This window comes from Alternaria arbusti (genome assembly GCF_024043155.1).
Source record: "Alternaria arbusti strain BMP 1465 chromosome Unknown scaffold_1, whole genome shotgun sequence".
NCBI classification, from domain to species: Eukaryota; Fungi; Ascomycota; class Dothideomycetes; order Pleosporales; family Pleosporaceae; genus Alternaria; species Alternaria arbusti.
The window spans coordinates 1434570-1449689 of NW_026249941.1; the positions used below are offsets into that span (position 1 = coordinate 1434570).

At 53.3% G+C, this 15120-nt stretch overlaps 5 protein-coding genes across 5 annotated transcripts; 2 read left to right on the forward strand and 3 right to left on the reverse strand.

Annotated features, from left to right (window-relative positions):
* Positions 1-301: 301 nt before the first annotated feature.
* On the forward strand, positions 302-1188 carry J4E86_000516 (uncharacterized protein; the record flags this gene model as incomplete). Its single annotated transcript, XM_051441090.1, has 2 exons — positions 302-642; positions 702-1188. The coding sequence occupies 2 exons, from the start codon at positions 302-304 to the stop codon at positions 1186-1188; spliced, it is 828 nt and encodes a 275-aa protein (XP_051307261.1).
* A 607-nt stretch (positions 1189-1795) lies between these two features.
* Positions 1796-2491, reverse strand: J4E86_000517 (uncharacterized protein; the record flags this gene model as incomplete). The annotated part of the gene is made up of 1 exon (XM_051441091.1): positions 1796-2491. The coding sequence occupies one exon, from the start codon at positions 2489-2491 to the stop codon at positions 1796-1798; it is 696 nt and encodes a 231-aa protein (XP_051307262.1).
* A 4255-nt stretch (positions 2492-6746) lies between these two features.
* Positions 6747-11491, reverse strand: J4E86_000518 (uncharacterized protein; the record flags this gene model as incomplete). The annotated part of the gene is made up of 2 exons (XM_051441092.1): positions 6747-11360; positions 11444-11491. 2 exons carry the CDS (start codon positions 11489-11491, stop codon positions 6747-6749), a joined length of 4662 nt encoding a protein of 1553 aa, XP_051307263.1.
* A 658-nt stretch (positions 11492-12149) lies between these two features.
* J4E86_000519 (uncharacterized protein) lies at positions 12150-12769 on the reverse strand (the record flags this gene model as incomplete). Its single annotated transcript, XM_051441093.1, has 2 exons — positions 12150-12591; positions 12678-12769. The coding sequence occupies 2 exons, from the start codon at positions 12767-12769 to the stop codon at positions 12150-12152; spliced, it is 534 nt and encodes a 177-aa protein (XP_051307264.1).
* An 803-nt stretch (positions 12770-13572) lies between these two features.
* Positions 13573-14938, forward strand: J4E86_000520 (uncharacterized protein; the record flags this gene model as incomplete). Its single annotated transcript, XM_051441094.1, has 5 exons — positions 13573-13900; positions 13962-14067; positions 14236-14535; positions 14593-14731; positions 14789-14938. The coding sequence occupies 5 exons, from the start codon at positions 13573-13575 to the stop codon at positions 14936-14938; spliced, it is 1023 nt and encodes a 340-aa protein (XP_051307265.1).
* Between the last annotated feature and the right edge of the window lie 182 nt (positions 14939-15120).

Sequence of the window (15120 nt, forward strand, 5' to 3'; positions counted from 1 at the left end):
CGGATCGCCGTTGAGCTGGACCGAAGCGAAGCGGCTTGCGAGTCAGTGCAGATGATGGGGTATCAGTGTATCGGGAACGAGAGTGCCAAGGTCACATGCACGCTCCGTCTGCTTACGTCGCTAGCGCAGTGCCAAGCCAACTCCGAAGTTCTTTGTGCAGGTGCGACCGGGGCGACTCGCAACAACAACACCAACGCTACTGACCGTGCCGGCAACCTCTTTGTCGACCTCGTGCATGCAACCAGCCTCTAAACCGGGCACATCCTTTCTAACATCTTCAAGTGTACAGAGACTCTGCAGCATGGCTCTCCAGTCCGGCCACCAAGTTCAGGAGCGCAAGTCCTCGCCAACTGCCGCTGCGCAGCCGGGCGACGGCCGCGCAAGTACCCCGGAAGTCGCGTATGTCAAGCCCTCGGATAGGGAAACTAGCTACACGTCAAGCGCCTCTGCGCCTCTCCCGTACGATGGTGGCGCGCCTCCCCTTCCCGACGAGCCTGTCCCAGACGACGAGGACGATGGCTGGGAGCCCAGGTGGGAGCCCAACGCAGGCGCCTGGTACTTCCTAAACCGCAAGACGGGTCTTTCGCAGTGGGAGAATCCACGCGTTCCGACCGCTCCAACCCACAGCCTCGGCTACGACAGGTTTGCTAACTATCATCTTCTTTTCGTGTCTTTCCCAGCCTAATACGTGCACTCTACAGAAACCCTTACGCTGGCGCCGCTGCACTGTCATCAAGCTCTGGCGCGCCGGGTACCAGCCCACCACCAAAGCGCAAGTGGGGCGGATACAACCCCAAGATCCATGGCAGCTTCGACCCCAACGCCGACTACGCCAAGGAGGCAGAGAAGGAGGAAGAGGATGCAGCGCAGGCCTCCGCTGCTGCAGCCTCCGCAGCTCGCAACGCGCTCCTCCCTAGCAATGACTACACTACAACTGCCCAGTTCAACCGTTTCAACGGCAAGCAGCAACAGGCTGGTCAAGGTCCTGAGATGCACAACGATGAAAACAAAAGTCATCGCCAGATGAATGCCTTCTTCGATGTTGATGCCGCTGCCAATAGCCACGACGGACGTAGTCTCAAGGCAGAGCGTCGCTCTCAGCACCTCAGCAAGAAGCAGCTCAAGGAGTACAACGAAAAGCGCCGAGCCGCGAAGGACGCGAAGCGCCGGGCCTGGCTTCTCGACTGAGCGTGTGGGCGGTAAGAAAGAGAGAATAGCAGTGCAGGTTCCAACGTGTACTAATGCAAGCTAGGCATGGGCAACACCCTTGGATTGATGATTGCATGTCTATCTGTCAAGGTAGGGTCTCACGTCTGTTCCGGTGCCTTTGGATGCGATAGTATAGCATGATAGAACTGTGTGTCTTCGCTCAGCGTCGTGGTATGAACCACACATGTTTTACATGAGCATGATGACTGCTCATTGTGTGCTCGAGCGGATGACCAATGATGAGAGCCAGTCTACTTTCTTGACTAGGTGTCTGGATACAGGTGGCATTGCCAGCAGGAGTAAGCCTCTATTGCTCGTAGTCACAACTGGAAGCTAGTAAGGTCTTATACACTTCAGTGCATGACCCATAGATACAATGGCATTTTTGTTGCCTTGTTCGTCAACCAATACTGCTCTCTTATGCCCCGCGTTCGTCTTTCTAGACCTTGCCCTGGAACCGTGGCTGTCTTGCACAGGCCCGCGCCACGTATTGCCCGGCCTTGCCATGAACCCCATGCCGTCATGTTCCTTGCAGGTCGCACGCCGTCAGTAATATACGTATATTGCGGCCAACGATGCAGCTGCTTCAGCCACCCTTCGAGACGACATCCTGGGTACTCATGTCCGCCATCTGCTTCCGAACGCCTTCCACTGTCGGTTCAGCTGCGACCCCTTGCGCCCGTGCATCGCTGTCTTGGGCGCGCTCCGCTTCTGCATCTGCATCATCCATGTTGTTGTCTGCGTCTCCGGCTTCCGGCTGGCCATTCTGTCCAATGCCATTCTCCAGCTCTTCTACGGCTCCGAGCAGCCAGTCTACCACGTCGTTCTTGTCGTTGATCTCCGCTTCGTAGACCGCATCGTGGCCCGCTCGGTTGATGATGGTGACGTCGGCGCCGGACTGTACTAGGAGTTTCACGCTTTCGAGGTGGCCGTTCAACGCAGCCCAGTGAAGGGGAGTGTTGCCGGCATCGTTGACTGCGTTTAGAAATGCCGGTTCGGGCTTCTCTGCGCTTGTCGAGAAGAGCACCTTGATAATATCTATGCTAGTCAGAATGGCTTTCGACCACACACGACTGGAGATATTACCGTTGTGACCATTGGCAGCAGCATAGTGCAGTGCGCTATTCTTCGAGTATGGGTCTATGGCCGCAGCGAACAGTTCCGCCTTCGATCGTTTGGTCTGTGTTGATAGTTCGGAGACGTATGAATCAAGCTCGGAAGGTTCGTTTGCGCGCGCCAGGTACAAGACCTCGTCTATCGCATCTTCGTCTAGTCCTGCCATCTCTGCTTGTCGGCCTGCGCTTTGGGGACCTCTGTGCTTCGAGTAAATATTTTCTGACAGGTCTGCCCAATGAGGAAAGCGGGGGCGGGGTGCAAGTAAGCCTGCTGGCGGCTAGTCCAGAACAGGCCGTAGCTTCTGAAGGACTTCTCGGGGCTGCAATCCACCGTTCGCGGCCGATGCTGCACCTGCCCACCCATCACTCTACATATGCAAGTGCGCATGCTTCCTGGCCATGCACTATACTCAAACAAGGCGTTTTACCTCCTTATCTTCCTCTCATCACCGGAATCTCAACTTGATACTACACCCTTACTGCAGATCCTGCACTGTTAATGAGAAGGTATAGCAATCAATCTATGGAAGCGCTAGAAGGTCAATACGCATGCACGAACTATGACGTGCAGCAATATGCTCTAGCTTGTCCTTGACTGTCGGTGTCTACCGACTTACATATTCCGAGTTGCTCCTGGCTCGCTTGTGCATTTGGCAGATTCCTTCCCACACCGGCTTTGACAGACTGACACAACGACTAAGCACCAGCAGAACCGAGAAGACGGTCCTCTCTAAATTTTACTCTCGAAACCTTCTTCTATTATCATCTCCTCGATTAGTAGGAAAAGGGTTGCGAACAAAACAGCGAATGGCTATCGCATGCACTCGGGTGTATGATGCTACCTCTGAAGATCATTGGCTTTTTTTTGTTCCAGCATCCAACTCACGATTCGGTACTTATTTGATACAGCTGAGCGTTCGGACGTGTGGCTGTGTCACAATGGGGACGGGAAGCTCCACATTGAAATTACCCGGTTGCCGTCTTGTGTCGGAGCGGTAAACTGGGTTCATATGAGCCTACTTTGGTTATTCTACTTTGTTGAGAAGCAAGACAAGCTGAAGCAGACCTAGCACGCAAACGGAGTTCCCGGCTTCGCTTCTTCCCTACATGGTCTCATTCGTCTGCGGCCTGCAGAAAGAACCGTCTACCTATGCGGCGTACGTCATAAGAGTGTCGGCTCGCCTACACCTGCCACTTAGTACTCAGCTTCCCAAGGCAGGTCGGCTCGACTGCTTGAAGGTGTTCCTACTCAAACCTTCATCCTTCCGCTAACCCTTGCCCAAGCATAGATTGCGCAAGGTCCGTTGTGTACCCTGAACCTGGTCTTCCCGCGCAAATCCAAGATCCCAACAGGCTTGGGCAAGCAAGTACCTCGGAGACTGCACTACGCGTCTTGCCGAGGCCGTTTCAGAGCTTCTAATCGGATTCCCACCAATCGCACTCGACAGAATCGGTCCGATAGCGAACGTCTGATCAGAAATCTCCCAATGTTCAATCTAGAGCGGAAGGATTGTACCACTGTTAGGTCGCTCCTTGGATCAAGGCCTGGACATGTGAAAGGAGAGATTGTCACTGGGATCGGCGCGGACCTTAATATCTATCTAGATGAAGCTGGAACATTGTCCGTTCGGATCAGAGCCGAACCTAGTCATGTAAGATTACAACCACTCAGGCCAAGCTGATATGAATAGGCGTTTAACTTCAGAGGCACTCCGCAATTGGTACTCCGCATCGGCTTCTTAACGCTCGCTCGTTCGCTTCAGTTGTTGAAAATAATCAGGCGTATCGCTTGCCGAAAGCAGACATCGCCCGAGAAGTCACCCTAGTGCACAGCGTCGCCGCGATCCTGGATCGGCAACGTCCATCAAGGCATGCGGCGCCGTGCGATACACATACAGTAAACGGGAACAGAATAGATCTTCAGAGAGGTAGCCATATTCGCATTCATTGCCTGATATGAAGCCTCCTGCGTGGTCACATAAGAAACCCGAAATGTTCACATCGAATTACCTATTTTCCACCAAGATGACAACAATCGAGTACATTGCAGAGAATTTGCATGCGGCAGCAGCCGATCGAGCAATCTCCAGAGCGGCACCATAGATACACCCGCACTGCTCTCAATTCACGCCGCTTTAAGCCAGAAGTGCTATTGGTCTTTCGTGGACGTTCTCAAAAGTTACTTTACTTTTTAGCCTTCCCACGCCGCACACTAAGTTACCCCGCGGACGTGAAAGTCGTAGCGATGCCTGCGCTAAGGATTGTGCAAGGGGGAGAGGCGGCATTTGGACGCCACTACATCGATAGTAATTCCTGCATCTGGTCTGGTGCAGCCAATGTACCGATGCTCGACTAACGGAAGCCGCGTATCACCTTTCGGAGGTGTGGGTATCGCAACATTAGCTCTCGGCTCACATTACCCTGCTGCGCCGCGTGGCTGCATCAATACCAACACTTCAAGCCGTTTGTCGACAAGATTCGTGGAGCTGTAAGGATTCCTTCGACGCCTCCAGCTTCCAAATCCTTCCTGTGCCGCCAACGTGAAGGTCAGCAGCGCATTATATCTTATGCAAGACATCGTGTCATACATGGGCAAAGTATGCTACATCTCCACTGAGGCTCGGTAAGCCCATAACGTCTACGCAGATGTCGATCGGTGTGATAGGCCGGCTTCGGGTGCCGCTAGCTGCTCAAATTGTTGAGAAGGACAACGTACCATTCCAGAACATCCACTCCAGGCTTTCAGAGAATTCACTCACGGGGTCCATGTCTTCAACGCTTACGTCTGAGGGGTTTTCTTGACATAGATCCTGCAATATCTCTTCCTCGGATAGGGTCACGCTAGCTCCCTTGCCGGCTAGCCAATGAGCTAGCCCCGGCATGCTATCCGAAGGCAAGACCCTTCCACTGCGGCTGTCACTACCGTCATTGCCAGCCAGACGGGAGTTACTCCTACCGCCTAACTTACCGATAAGGCCCCCTCTCTTATTCAACATGACTCGACTATCGTGGGCTCTGTTCTTCCGATCGCTTAACAAATCGCATCTTTGGAGAGGAGTCATGATAGCTCCACAACAAAGGCACTTTCATTCGGTTCAACGCTAATTCTAAACGGCGGTGCGTCCTGATGAGCGCTGATCTGGCGGGCCGGCATAGAAGCTTTCGCATCATCTCAACAGCGGGACATGGATAGACAGGGACCTCAAGCGCTCTTCGCGATCCTTCGCTTGCGGAAGAGAGCGCTTGCACCCACGGGTTTTTGCTCAAACGAAGGATGGACATGCACACTGCTTGCTCTTCACATGCCAATACTGTCGTGTGTCTAGCAAGGGGGCGTCAACATGCCTTAGCAGGACAGCTACACTTGTCTTAGACGTGATTGCAGTGCCTTAGCGGACGGAACGGGTGACATCCATCAACGGGGCATCCGGTTCAGGTTTGTTGCTCCATAGCAGCATGCTTGTCTCCCTGCTTTCATTACCATGGCGGCCCATCACTTGCTCTGTTGCGTATTGGGTTTGATGGCAAACGTGGCCGCTTCTGACTACGGTCAAACAGAGAAGCCAGTAACAGACTGACGTGCGACATCCTGTCACCAAGGCAGTCACGCGGATTGTGACACTGTAACCGTGGACGTAGCGGAAAGAGGGGCATGTCTTCACAGTAAAGCTCTGTGCACAAGCTCCCGAGCTCCTGGGCTCAATGAGTGATCTTACGTACAAACAGCCGTGCTTGCGCTGCCCACTACGTAGCATGCGAGAAGATCTTTCGGGCCGTAAACAAATTTGCATGGCGATTATCATGACAGCAACTGCTACGCATGCCTTGCAGTCGTTCTGTTCGATAGCATGCATCAACGCGACCCATCTTGGCCTCGCCTTCGGCACAACAGATCCTTCACTGTGCCTAATGGCGTGGCGCATGCTTGTGCAGCTCACTGATGCATGGTGCTGGTAATGGTAGAGAACGATACCAGAACTGGACAGATCTTTGATGATACCCACACTTGCTCGTATATCTGTCTAAATGCACTCTGCCGATGCACGAAAGTACAATGTCAAAAGGTTCTTAAAGCACGCACCCAAGTATGCACAGGAATTAAGATGGAATATGCCAATACGAGGCTTTTGATTATTCGCATGATATCTCAACGCCGGCAAGGTGATGGAAGCGCTCTCATACCGTGTATGCTACGCTAGCTGGACAATCGTCGATGGAACAGATAAAGAAAAGAGAAAGAAAGTCGGGCCTTGCGCCGCGCTGTATGTCAGACGAAAAGTGAAGCTGGTGGTGGTACATGTATCCGAAACGCCTCCTGCACCTGATGTCATGCTACATGCATTTTCGTGCCATGTCAAACGCCTGATACCATCATCTAAGAAGGAGACCTTGAACAAAAACAAATTGAACCAACAAAGACGTTTACTCCTCAATGAGAGCGCCTAAGATCAAGCTCTGAATGACAAACTCCGCACATGTAATCCTCACCTTATGCCCGTTCACTTCCCCTTTGACCAGAAGCTCTTCTTGCACTTCAGTCTCATCCCTCTTCCTTTTCTTGGCCTTCTTAGTCTTGCCATTGGCGACAGGCTTCTCGGTACCGAGCAGCATTGCGGCAGCCTCTGCGACACCGCCTTCGCCGTTGTCCACATATACCCAGTCCCACTTGCCGCTAGTGAGCATATCGGATGCGCTCACAAGATCGGCGCAACGACCAACTGTAGCAGACCCCAGAGCGTGGGAGAGGAATACGAATGGCTGTCGCTTTTCAACTTCCTTCTTCGATTTGCCGGTAATAAGAAGGACACTCTGGCCTTGGAAGAGAAGATCACGATCTTGTATGATTTGGGCGAAGGAGACGTCCTCGCCAGCCGGGTCGTAAGGAGCCATTGTACGGGATCGCACGACACCGTTCGGATCGAGGAACTTGGAAACACCAGCGGGCAGAAGGTATCGCGTAAAGGGCGCAGCACGAGATGCGTTCAGCGAGTCATGAATCCAGCGAAGATGCAGACATGGAACATTGAGGGCGAGTGCTTGAATGTACTTGGTGCTGCGAGAGTGAGAATCAGAGATGAGAGCGACGAAGCCCAGGTCTCTGTATGCTTGCTTGAGCACCAGTGCAGCAGACCCCTCGATAGAGGCCGATCTACGACGGCTCTGAGATGATGTTGGTGCCTCACTGGGCTCACTCTCAAAAAGCTCGTGGAAACCTTGTTCTAGGACTTGTCCACCGTTGCTCTTGATTTGCCTAGCAACAACATCTTTGTCCACGTCTGCTGCAGTAGAAGTAAGAACAAAAGCCATGTTCGCAAACACGCCACTGCCGGATCGGGCGGTAGATGCCACAGACGCGGCACGTGTGGTAACGTCTTTCAGCAGTGATGGTACTCCTGTTCCTCGTCGGCTGAAAGAGGGTGTTGTGAATGGATCAGCAACAGGAGTGCCGAAATGAGAAGCTGGCTTGGCTGGCGTGATGGCTGCAGAGAAGTTGAAGGATCGATCGCGAAGTCGCTTCCAGAGTGAAGCGGTCAGGTAGATCTTACCCACAGGCACGGATATGTGCTCCGCTGGCTGCATTGCTTTAGCTTTGGGCAAGCTCTCCCGGGCGCGTTCTTCCAGAACAACTGTCGTATATCCGCGTTGGTCAGTAATGGGAAACTCTGCACCACTGAGGTCATCGATCCTGTCCTTGAAATCGACAACGACATAAACGTTCTTCTTCATACCGAGTTCATCAACCTTGACTTGATCACCCCTACGGAGACTCAGAGCACGGACGTGCACTGCATCCCTTGACGTAATGTTTTCATCGTCGTAGCGGATCTGCAACTGACGGGCAGTGGCCTGACCGATGCATGTGGCAGGATAGTAATGGCTGCCTGGCCAGGACGCGAAGACCCTGTTTGGCACAATGATTTCCCCTGGTGGGGTTATGACACGTTGCGACGGAGTTTCTAGTGGCATCTCGGCGTTGCTCGAATGGGGTGCGGAGCTGATGGGCTCATCCGGCTCAACAGCAGCGTCGAGCATCTCGACATCGGCTGGTCTATCGACAACTACTTCCCGAGGCTTCGTAGGAGTGAGTGGAGTACTTTTACGCACCTCTAAAGAAGGCTTTGGTTTTGCTGGTGAGTTCGCCGGTGAAGATAGGCTCTGCAAGAGTTCTCTGGATACTGGTTTCAACGCGCCCTGCCTCTCCTTCTGGGCTCTACTGGCTTTTGGCAAGATCTTTGACTTTAAAGATGTCGTTCGTTTGTATGGGGCCTGTACCGCTTCTCTTTCACGCGTAGCGGCCAATGCGCCCTTATCTTCTCGTGCCTGAACTGACGCAGTCGGCGGAGTGTCCTCAGGCGCGTGCTGAACCTGCTCGAGACGGGGTGATTTGGGCGGCTCTGTAAGTGCGTCCTCGTCTGTGGTCGGCTTTGATGGGCTGCGAAAAACACCACGCTTTGCTGTGTATGTAACCTTGCGCCTTTTTGTAGACGGAGGTGCTGGTGAAGTCGGAGCCATGAAGGCATCGCAATCGTCATCCTCAAGACCACTCAACCGTGGCATTTCGATATCTTCTTCTGGTACTGACTGCTGTGTCTCGGGTAGATTGTAAATGTCATCAATAGAATGGATACGATGATCTCCACGGATCACATCGCTTCCATTGTCTTTCGAGCTAACAGGTGCCGCCTTGTTCGGCTCAGACAGGCTATGTTCTTCCTGGGCGGTCTGGAAAGCCTCTGTACTGTTTGTCTCACGGAGTACAGCAGCGTCGTCCCCTGTGGCTTCAGCAGACATGTTCTCTGTGAAGAACGTGGGTTGCGTCTCATCGAGTGCGTCAGTCTCTGGTACAGTGTTTTGACGTCGCATGCTCGGTGGCTTGGGTGGCTCCGTAGTCGGATTTTGCCGTGATAGATCGCCATCGCGGATGCCATCTATAGATTGATCTTGTTCAAAGGTTTCCGGAACTTGCTGGTCGGTTCCCATATCCACTTTGCTGGGTTGGACGAGATCAAGCTCCTCATCAGACTTTTCACCTTGGAGTTCAATTGTAGCGTTGCCCTCGAGCTCCTCATTTGCAAGCGGTAGGTCCTCGTCCTCGTCCATTACGGTGTCTTCTTCAATGGTCGGTGTCGCAGTGTCCCGGTCAGCTGCTCCCTCTACGTACTCGTCGTAGGTGTGCTCATCGTATTGCAGATCGCCTTCTTCTGCTTCTGCGTCTTCGGGTCTCAGAAGTGGAGGGCTGCTGGGTACGCGCTCTTCCCCGTCGGGGATCTCGTCGTCATCCAGGCTAGACTTGGGTGGCATGGGGGGCATTGATGAAGAGATGACCTGACTCGTATATCCGGTCTTAGTGGCCATGGTAGTCTGGTTGATACTGTATTGATTCATCGATGGTGACGATGGAAATCGTAGCGATTTTGGTCGCGGTACACTATCGAAGTCTGCGGTTGCATCTGGTTGCGAGTCCATAACAGCAATTGATTCCTTGCTGCTAGGTGGCTGATTTGTGTCTCGTAGAAATCGCTGTGTATTCTCGTTCCGTAGTTGCGACTCGTGCTGCAGCTGCGAGGAGGGAATTGCTTGCTGGGTAGAAGTTCGTGAAGTGCGGTGAGGGTGCGAGGAAGTCTTGGGAACCTGCACACTATTGTCGTTGCTATTACGTCTCACTCTAGTCCGTGCGGTATGGGCCGCATTCTGTGACGACCCGTCGGGCAATTGTTCGGTATTGTAGTCTTTCACCCCGTTCCCCACTATGGGTTGTGACTGCTCGTCCATTGTCTCGTCACCGTCATCCGGACATTCACTATGTTCGCCACCTCGTGAGTTCCTCGACTTGACGGGCGATGGTAAACCGACATCCGGTACGCGCTTCCTTCCGGATCGCGATACCAATGGTGTCGGCACAGAAATGTGTGACAAGGAGCTGGCAGCCCGGCGATGGGCATGCTCCCTTGCCTTCTGCGCCTTCACTTTCCGAGACAGCTCTTGCCAGCTATCCTGGTCTATGGGCACGCTCTGCTCATCTCCTATAGAAGGCCTCCGCTTCTCCTGCGATTGCTTCATTGTAACGTATTCGGCTCGTGGTTCGCTGGATGATCGTACGACGGGATCAGATTTGGGTGTGTCGGGGCGCATGGCTTTGATGGGGCTGGAATAGGCGGGAATTGGACTGGAGTGTCGCAAGTGGCTGAAGTTGGGCGAAGGGCGCGTGAAAACCACATCTTCTGCAACACCGCCCACAGCGGGCGAAGTAGGCGCCTGGGTGTTGTTGAAGGCCTGTGTTAGCGAGATATGCTGTAATCCGCCATCGCCTCCATTGTCGAAAGCCGGAAAGAACAGCGAGGGTGAATCAGCGGTGGCAGGCGTAGTGTTTGTCCGCACGGCCGAGCTGAGCGTCTGGCCAGAGTTCCCCCTATGCCTGTCTGCCAATGCCGGTGTTTGGAATTTGAGAGGACTTGTAGGCGCCATGCTATTCTGCGCATAACCGTCGTCGTCGGCGTCGATTACGGTAGGGCTCGTAGGCGTTGGCATGTGCTGGTCTTGACTCGATGCAACTATGTCCATCTCATCTGTAGGCAGTTCGTCGCCATTGTCGTCGTCGGAATGGTCCACAAACAGCGATTTAGGAGGATTGACCTCTTTGGCCTCGCTGGTATATATGCCGCTTGTCCATGTCTTCATCATCTGACTGTCCGGCTGGGTGTCGCCCGGCGCGTCCATCATGTTGAAGCTGTGGTACATCTTGAATACGCTGTCCCCGTGTTTTATGTTGCCAGTGGTTGTGGGCGCGCTGTGGTGGGTGAGCAAGGCGGCGAGCTTGACATGTTTTGTGGTCGCGGCGCGTCGTGGGGAAAGAGCGCGGTTGAACGGGGAAAGCACGACGGGCAGGTGCAGAGAGACGCAACCCGTGTGCTGGGCCGAAGGCAGAACTAAAGGAGCGTGGTTGCCTGAGTGCGGACTCTCAGTAGATGTGGTGAAGCGGAATGGCTTGTCGCTGCAGGCCCGCTGCTTGAGAGCCTGGGAGAGTTGAGATGGGTCCTGGTGTGGCGTCAGTCAACTCGAGCGATCGGCGGCCGGGGTCAACACGCTATCCAGACGCGACGCAGAAGACGAATACTCACATCGTAGAAAAGATCCCCAAGCACCGTGGGAGTTTGCGAGTCCTCCATGGCGAAAGCTCATCTCTGAGTGCACCTCGCAGCAAGGCGCAGATGCTCACTGTCTTTCGTGGTTACTGCAAATCAGCCGTGGCGGCTACGCGCCAATTAACGCGTGGTCCCGTGCCAGTCAGTGACATCTGGACCAAGCGTTGCGCTTCTCTCTTCGCCGCCTTGGATTTGACAGGCGCATTGGTCCCGCCTATATTAGACTGCCATCTTCTATTGCTTACTGACACTGCGTGCCTTGCATTCTTTCAATTCGTCAAGGCATGTCGGTTGTCCGGATAACATTCTCTAGGCTTTCGACATGGTCGGTGTATACTCATGTCCTCAAACATTTCAAAAGGCTGCTGCCATTCGCGCGCTCGTCTAGAGAAGAGCAATGCTGGTTCTCTACATGCTCAGTGCATCACCACCACCTAGCTCAGAGCCTGGTCACGAATATGCAAAGAAAGAAATCGTCATTCGATTGACGTGGACTCTGTACATGTTGCTCGTACCCTTGGTCATCCTCCAAGAAATAATCGACGTCCAACCCTGCGTATCTCTCCTCCTGCAGTCCTTCCGTCTCCTCCTCTACTGTCTCGCTATTCTCCTTCATCGCCACCACCCAAATCGCATCGTGTCTCTGTTCACCGCCCTACTGACTCAATCTAAGTGCGATCGCTTATCCGAGGAAAGTGTAGTAAAGACCCATGACGACCGTCAATCCGACAGCGGTCCATCCGGTTCGGATGACTTGTTGGTTCTTGAATCCGATACCCACGTCCCACGCCAAATGCCTCAGGCCGTTGAAGCTGTGGAAGAAGAACGGGAAAGCGAAGAAGGCCTTCACTCCCATCTTCACAGCCGCGGGCCATGCAGCAACGGCCGCCACCATTGACTGTGTCTCGAGATGCCATCCAGTGTAAGGGGCGATCAGGTAGGCAATACCGAAGAGGTAGAGGGAGCCGGAGAGGGTAATTCCCGTGATGCGGTTGAGCGACGAGGCGTACCAGGTGATTTGCGGCTTGTAGATAGCCAGGTGGGGGGAGACGGGGCGGTAGATGCGCTGCTTCGCGAGGATCTCGGCTGCTTCGGACTGCGAGGCGTGTTCGGTCGCTGCGAGTCTACGTTCTCCATTGTTAGCATCCGCGGGCGCATGAGTATAGGCGGTACAAGTGGTGCGAGGAAGCTCGATGCTGCTATGACATACCTCCGCTGGACCATGCGTCCCGCCGGTTGTACCCTCAGACTAGGCGCGGCCGCCCGTCGCAGGCCAAGTTGGAATACCCGCTGAGAAGCCATTGTGTAGTTTCTCTGATGCCAATCGACAGAGCCGTCAGGTGTCGTGTGGTGGTTGTCGGCCGTCGATGATGCGCAGTGCCGCCAGCCCAAATCTTCCCGATTCCCGAGGTCCCCCTACCGCCCAATCAGCAGCCTAGTATTACGCGGCTTAGTCACGCACTTGGCGGACACCCGATATTTTCTCGCGAGCGCCCTGCCAACTTCCTTTCCTTCACGAACCTCGATATCGCCGGCAAGGAGCGCTTGACGTGCTGAACTGCGGGAGTGACGGCCTATTTTGTCTGCTGGCGTTATGTCAGTGGATGGGGCTCAGGAGGGATCGGAGAGGGACTGCCTGTATTAATCGCTTGTGTTGACTAAGACTATGTCTGCACGAGTTTCATATCAAGGCTACATATTGTGTTTTTGCGTGAAATTTGTAACCTTTCGACACGAAGGCCTCGATACAACATCTGATGCGAAGCTTGCGAAACGATGAGATGCGCAATTCCAGCATTGTAGCGTCGAGCTTTCCCATGCTGGTCGACCCATTTGCCCATCATTTGGAGCGGGCACGTGAAGGCGTTGACGGGTAATTTCTGTCATTACACTCGTCTTGTGCCTACGATGTCGTCCGAAAATGTAGGCAACAAGGCAATGTGGGTGTTCGATAACGCTTGGGTCGAGGCATCGTTACCACGCTCGGTGATTGCAAATTTTCTTCTACTTCAACTTCGTCCCGCTGCCGTCGCAATAACAAGACCTCTTTCGCCCATCGTCACACCTGCAGCAATAACATCAACACACGTTGACTGAAGAACCCCATGACGCCTCTCCGCCAGATCTCTAGCGCCAACGCCGGGCTTCCGGCCGGCTCGTACATCTACAAAATCATCTCCACAGCGTCACGGCAAGATCCTCTTACCTACTCTTTGACCGAGCAATTGGCCTGCATATCTTCGGACGACTCGTTGCGTTTTCATAGCGCCGACTTACAACCTGATGGTGTGATCGCAAACGCAAATGAAAACATAACCTGTCTGGAAAGAGCGAACGATGCACCCAGCAATGTTGTCGCAACAGCAGGAAGAGACGGATTGATCAGGTTCTGGGACAAGAGGAGCAAGCAGAAGGTTTTAGAAATACAAAGTCGTGAGTGACTAGATCCTTGCCTAGCTGGATGCGAGGGATGTGAGGCTAATGATCAGCACAGCACACAAGCTTGTCTCAGCACTGGTGTGCGACGCTGAAAAGAACTTCGTTGCTGCTGGTATCGAAAACCCAGAAGACGGACCGACCAGCTCACCGGTCTACATATGGTACATCGCCACAGCCCTCGTCTATTGGTAGCATCAGTATCACTAACCCATCCTTAGGGATCAGCGCAGCCCTGCAGCTCCTCTCCGATCCTACGTAGAGTCTCATACTGACACCGTGACAAACCTTGCTTTGCACCCATCGCATCCAACTCTACTCTTATCATCTAGCACGGACGGCCTAATCAACATCTTCGACACTTCTCAGGCAGATGAAGATGATGCCTTGTACCAAGTTGTGAACCATGGATCAGCCATTGCACATGCAGGCTTCATGTATCCTGGCACAGACATCTATGCAATTGGTACGGACGAGACAGTGAGTTTCTTTGCTCTACAGAGCCAGAAAGAGGAAGAGGAAGAACCAACTCCGAAGGTGTGGGGCGACGTTAGGGAAGGATTAGGATGTGAGTATGTCGTGGATCTGGCATGGGTCGGACAACAAGCCTGTATTGCTGCAGGGAAGCATAGGTATGTCTTCCATCTGTGGTGTATACCAAAGCGATTATCAGTATTAAGTGATCACAGCGAGAATCTTCTCAACCTCATACCGATCGATAAAGGTACCAATGGACATCTGGATTACAGCTTCGATCTCGACAAGAGCATATCCTTCCCAGGCGCCCACAGCGAGGAGATTGTCCGCGATCTCTTCACTGATACTCATGTAGGCACAATCTCATTACAATATGACATGACGTTCTATAGCTGACATACATGGCAGACAAACACAACATACACATGCGGCGAAGATGGGCACATTCGTGCTTGGAAACCTTCAGAAGAGAGCACCATGGACGTTGATGAAGGAGTGGGATCAACGAAGAAGAGACGCAACGACAAGAAAGAGAAGGCAAGGTTCAAGCCATATTAAGATCCCGCGACTGTGCTCTCGCGACTACCTCTGACCAATGTTGACATTGGAAAGAGCAAGTGCATACGCGCTGTTGTAAGACTAGGTATGTGCCGATACAAATCTGCAGGCATCCACAATAAACACTACTGCACAGTGGTTTTGCATCGAACTAGAACTTCCTTTCGCTCAGAAGCATCAAG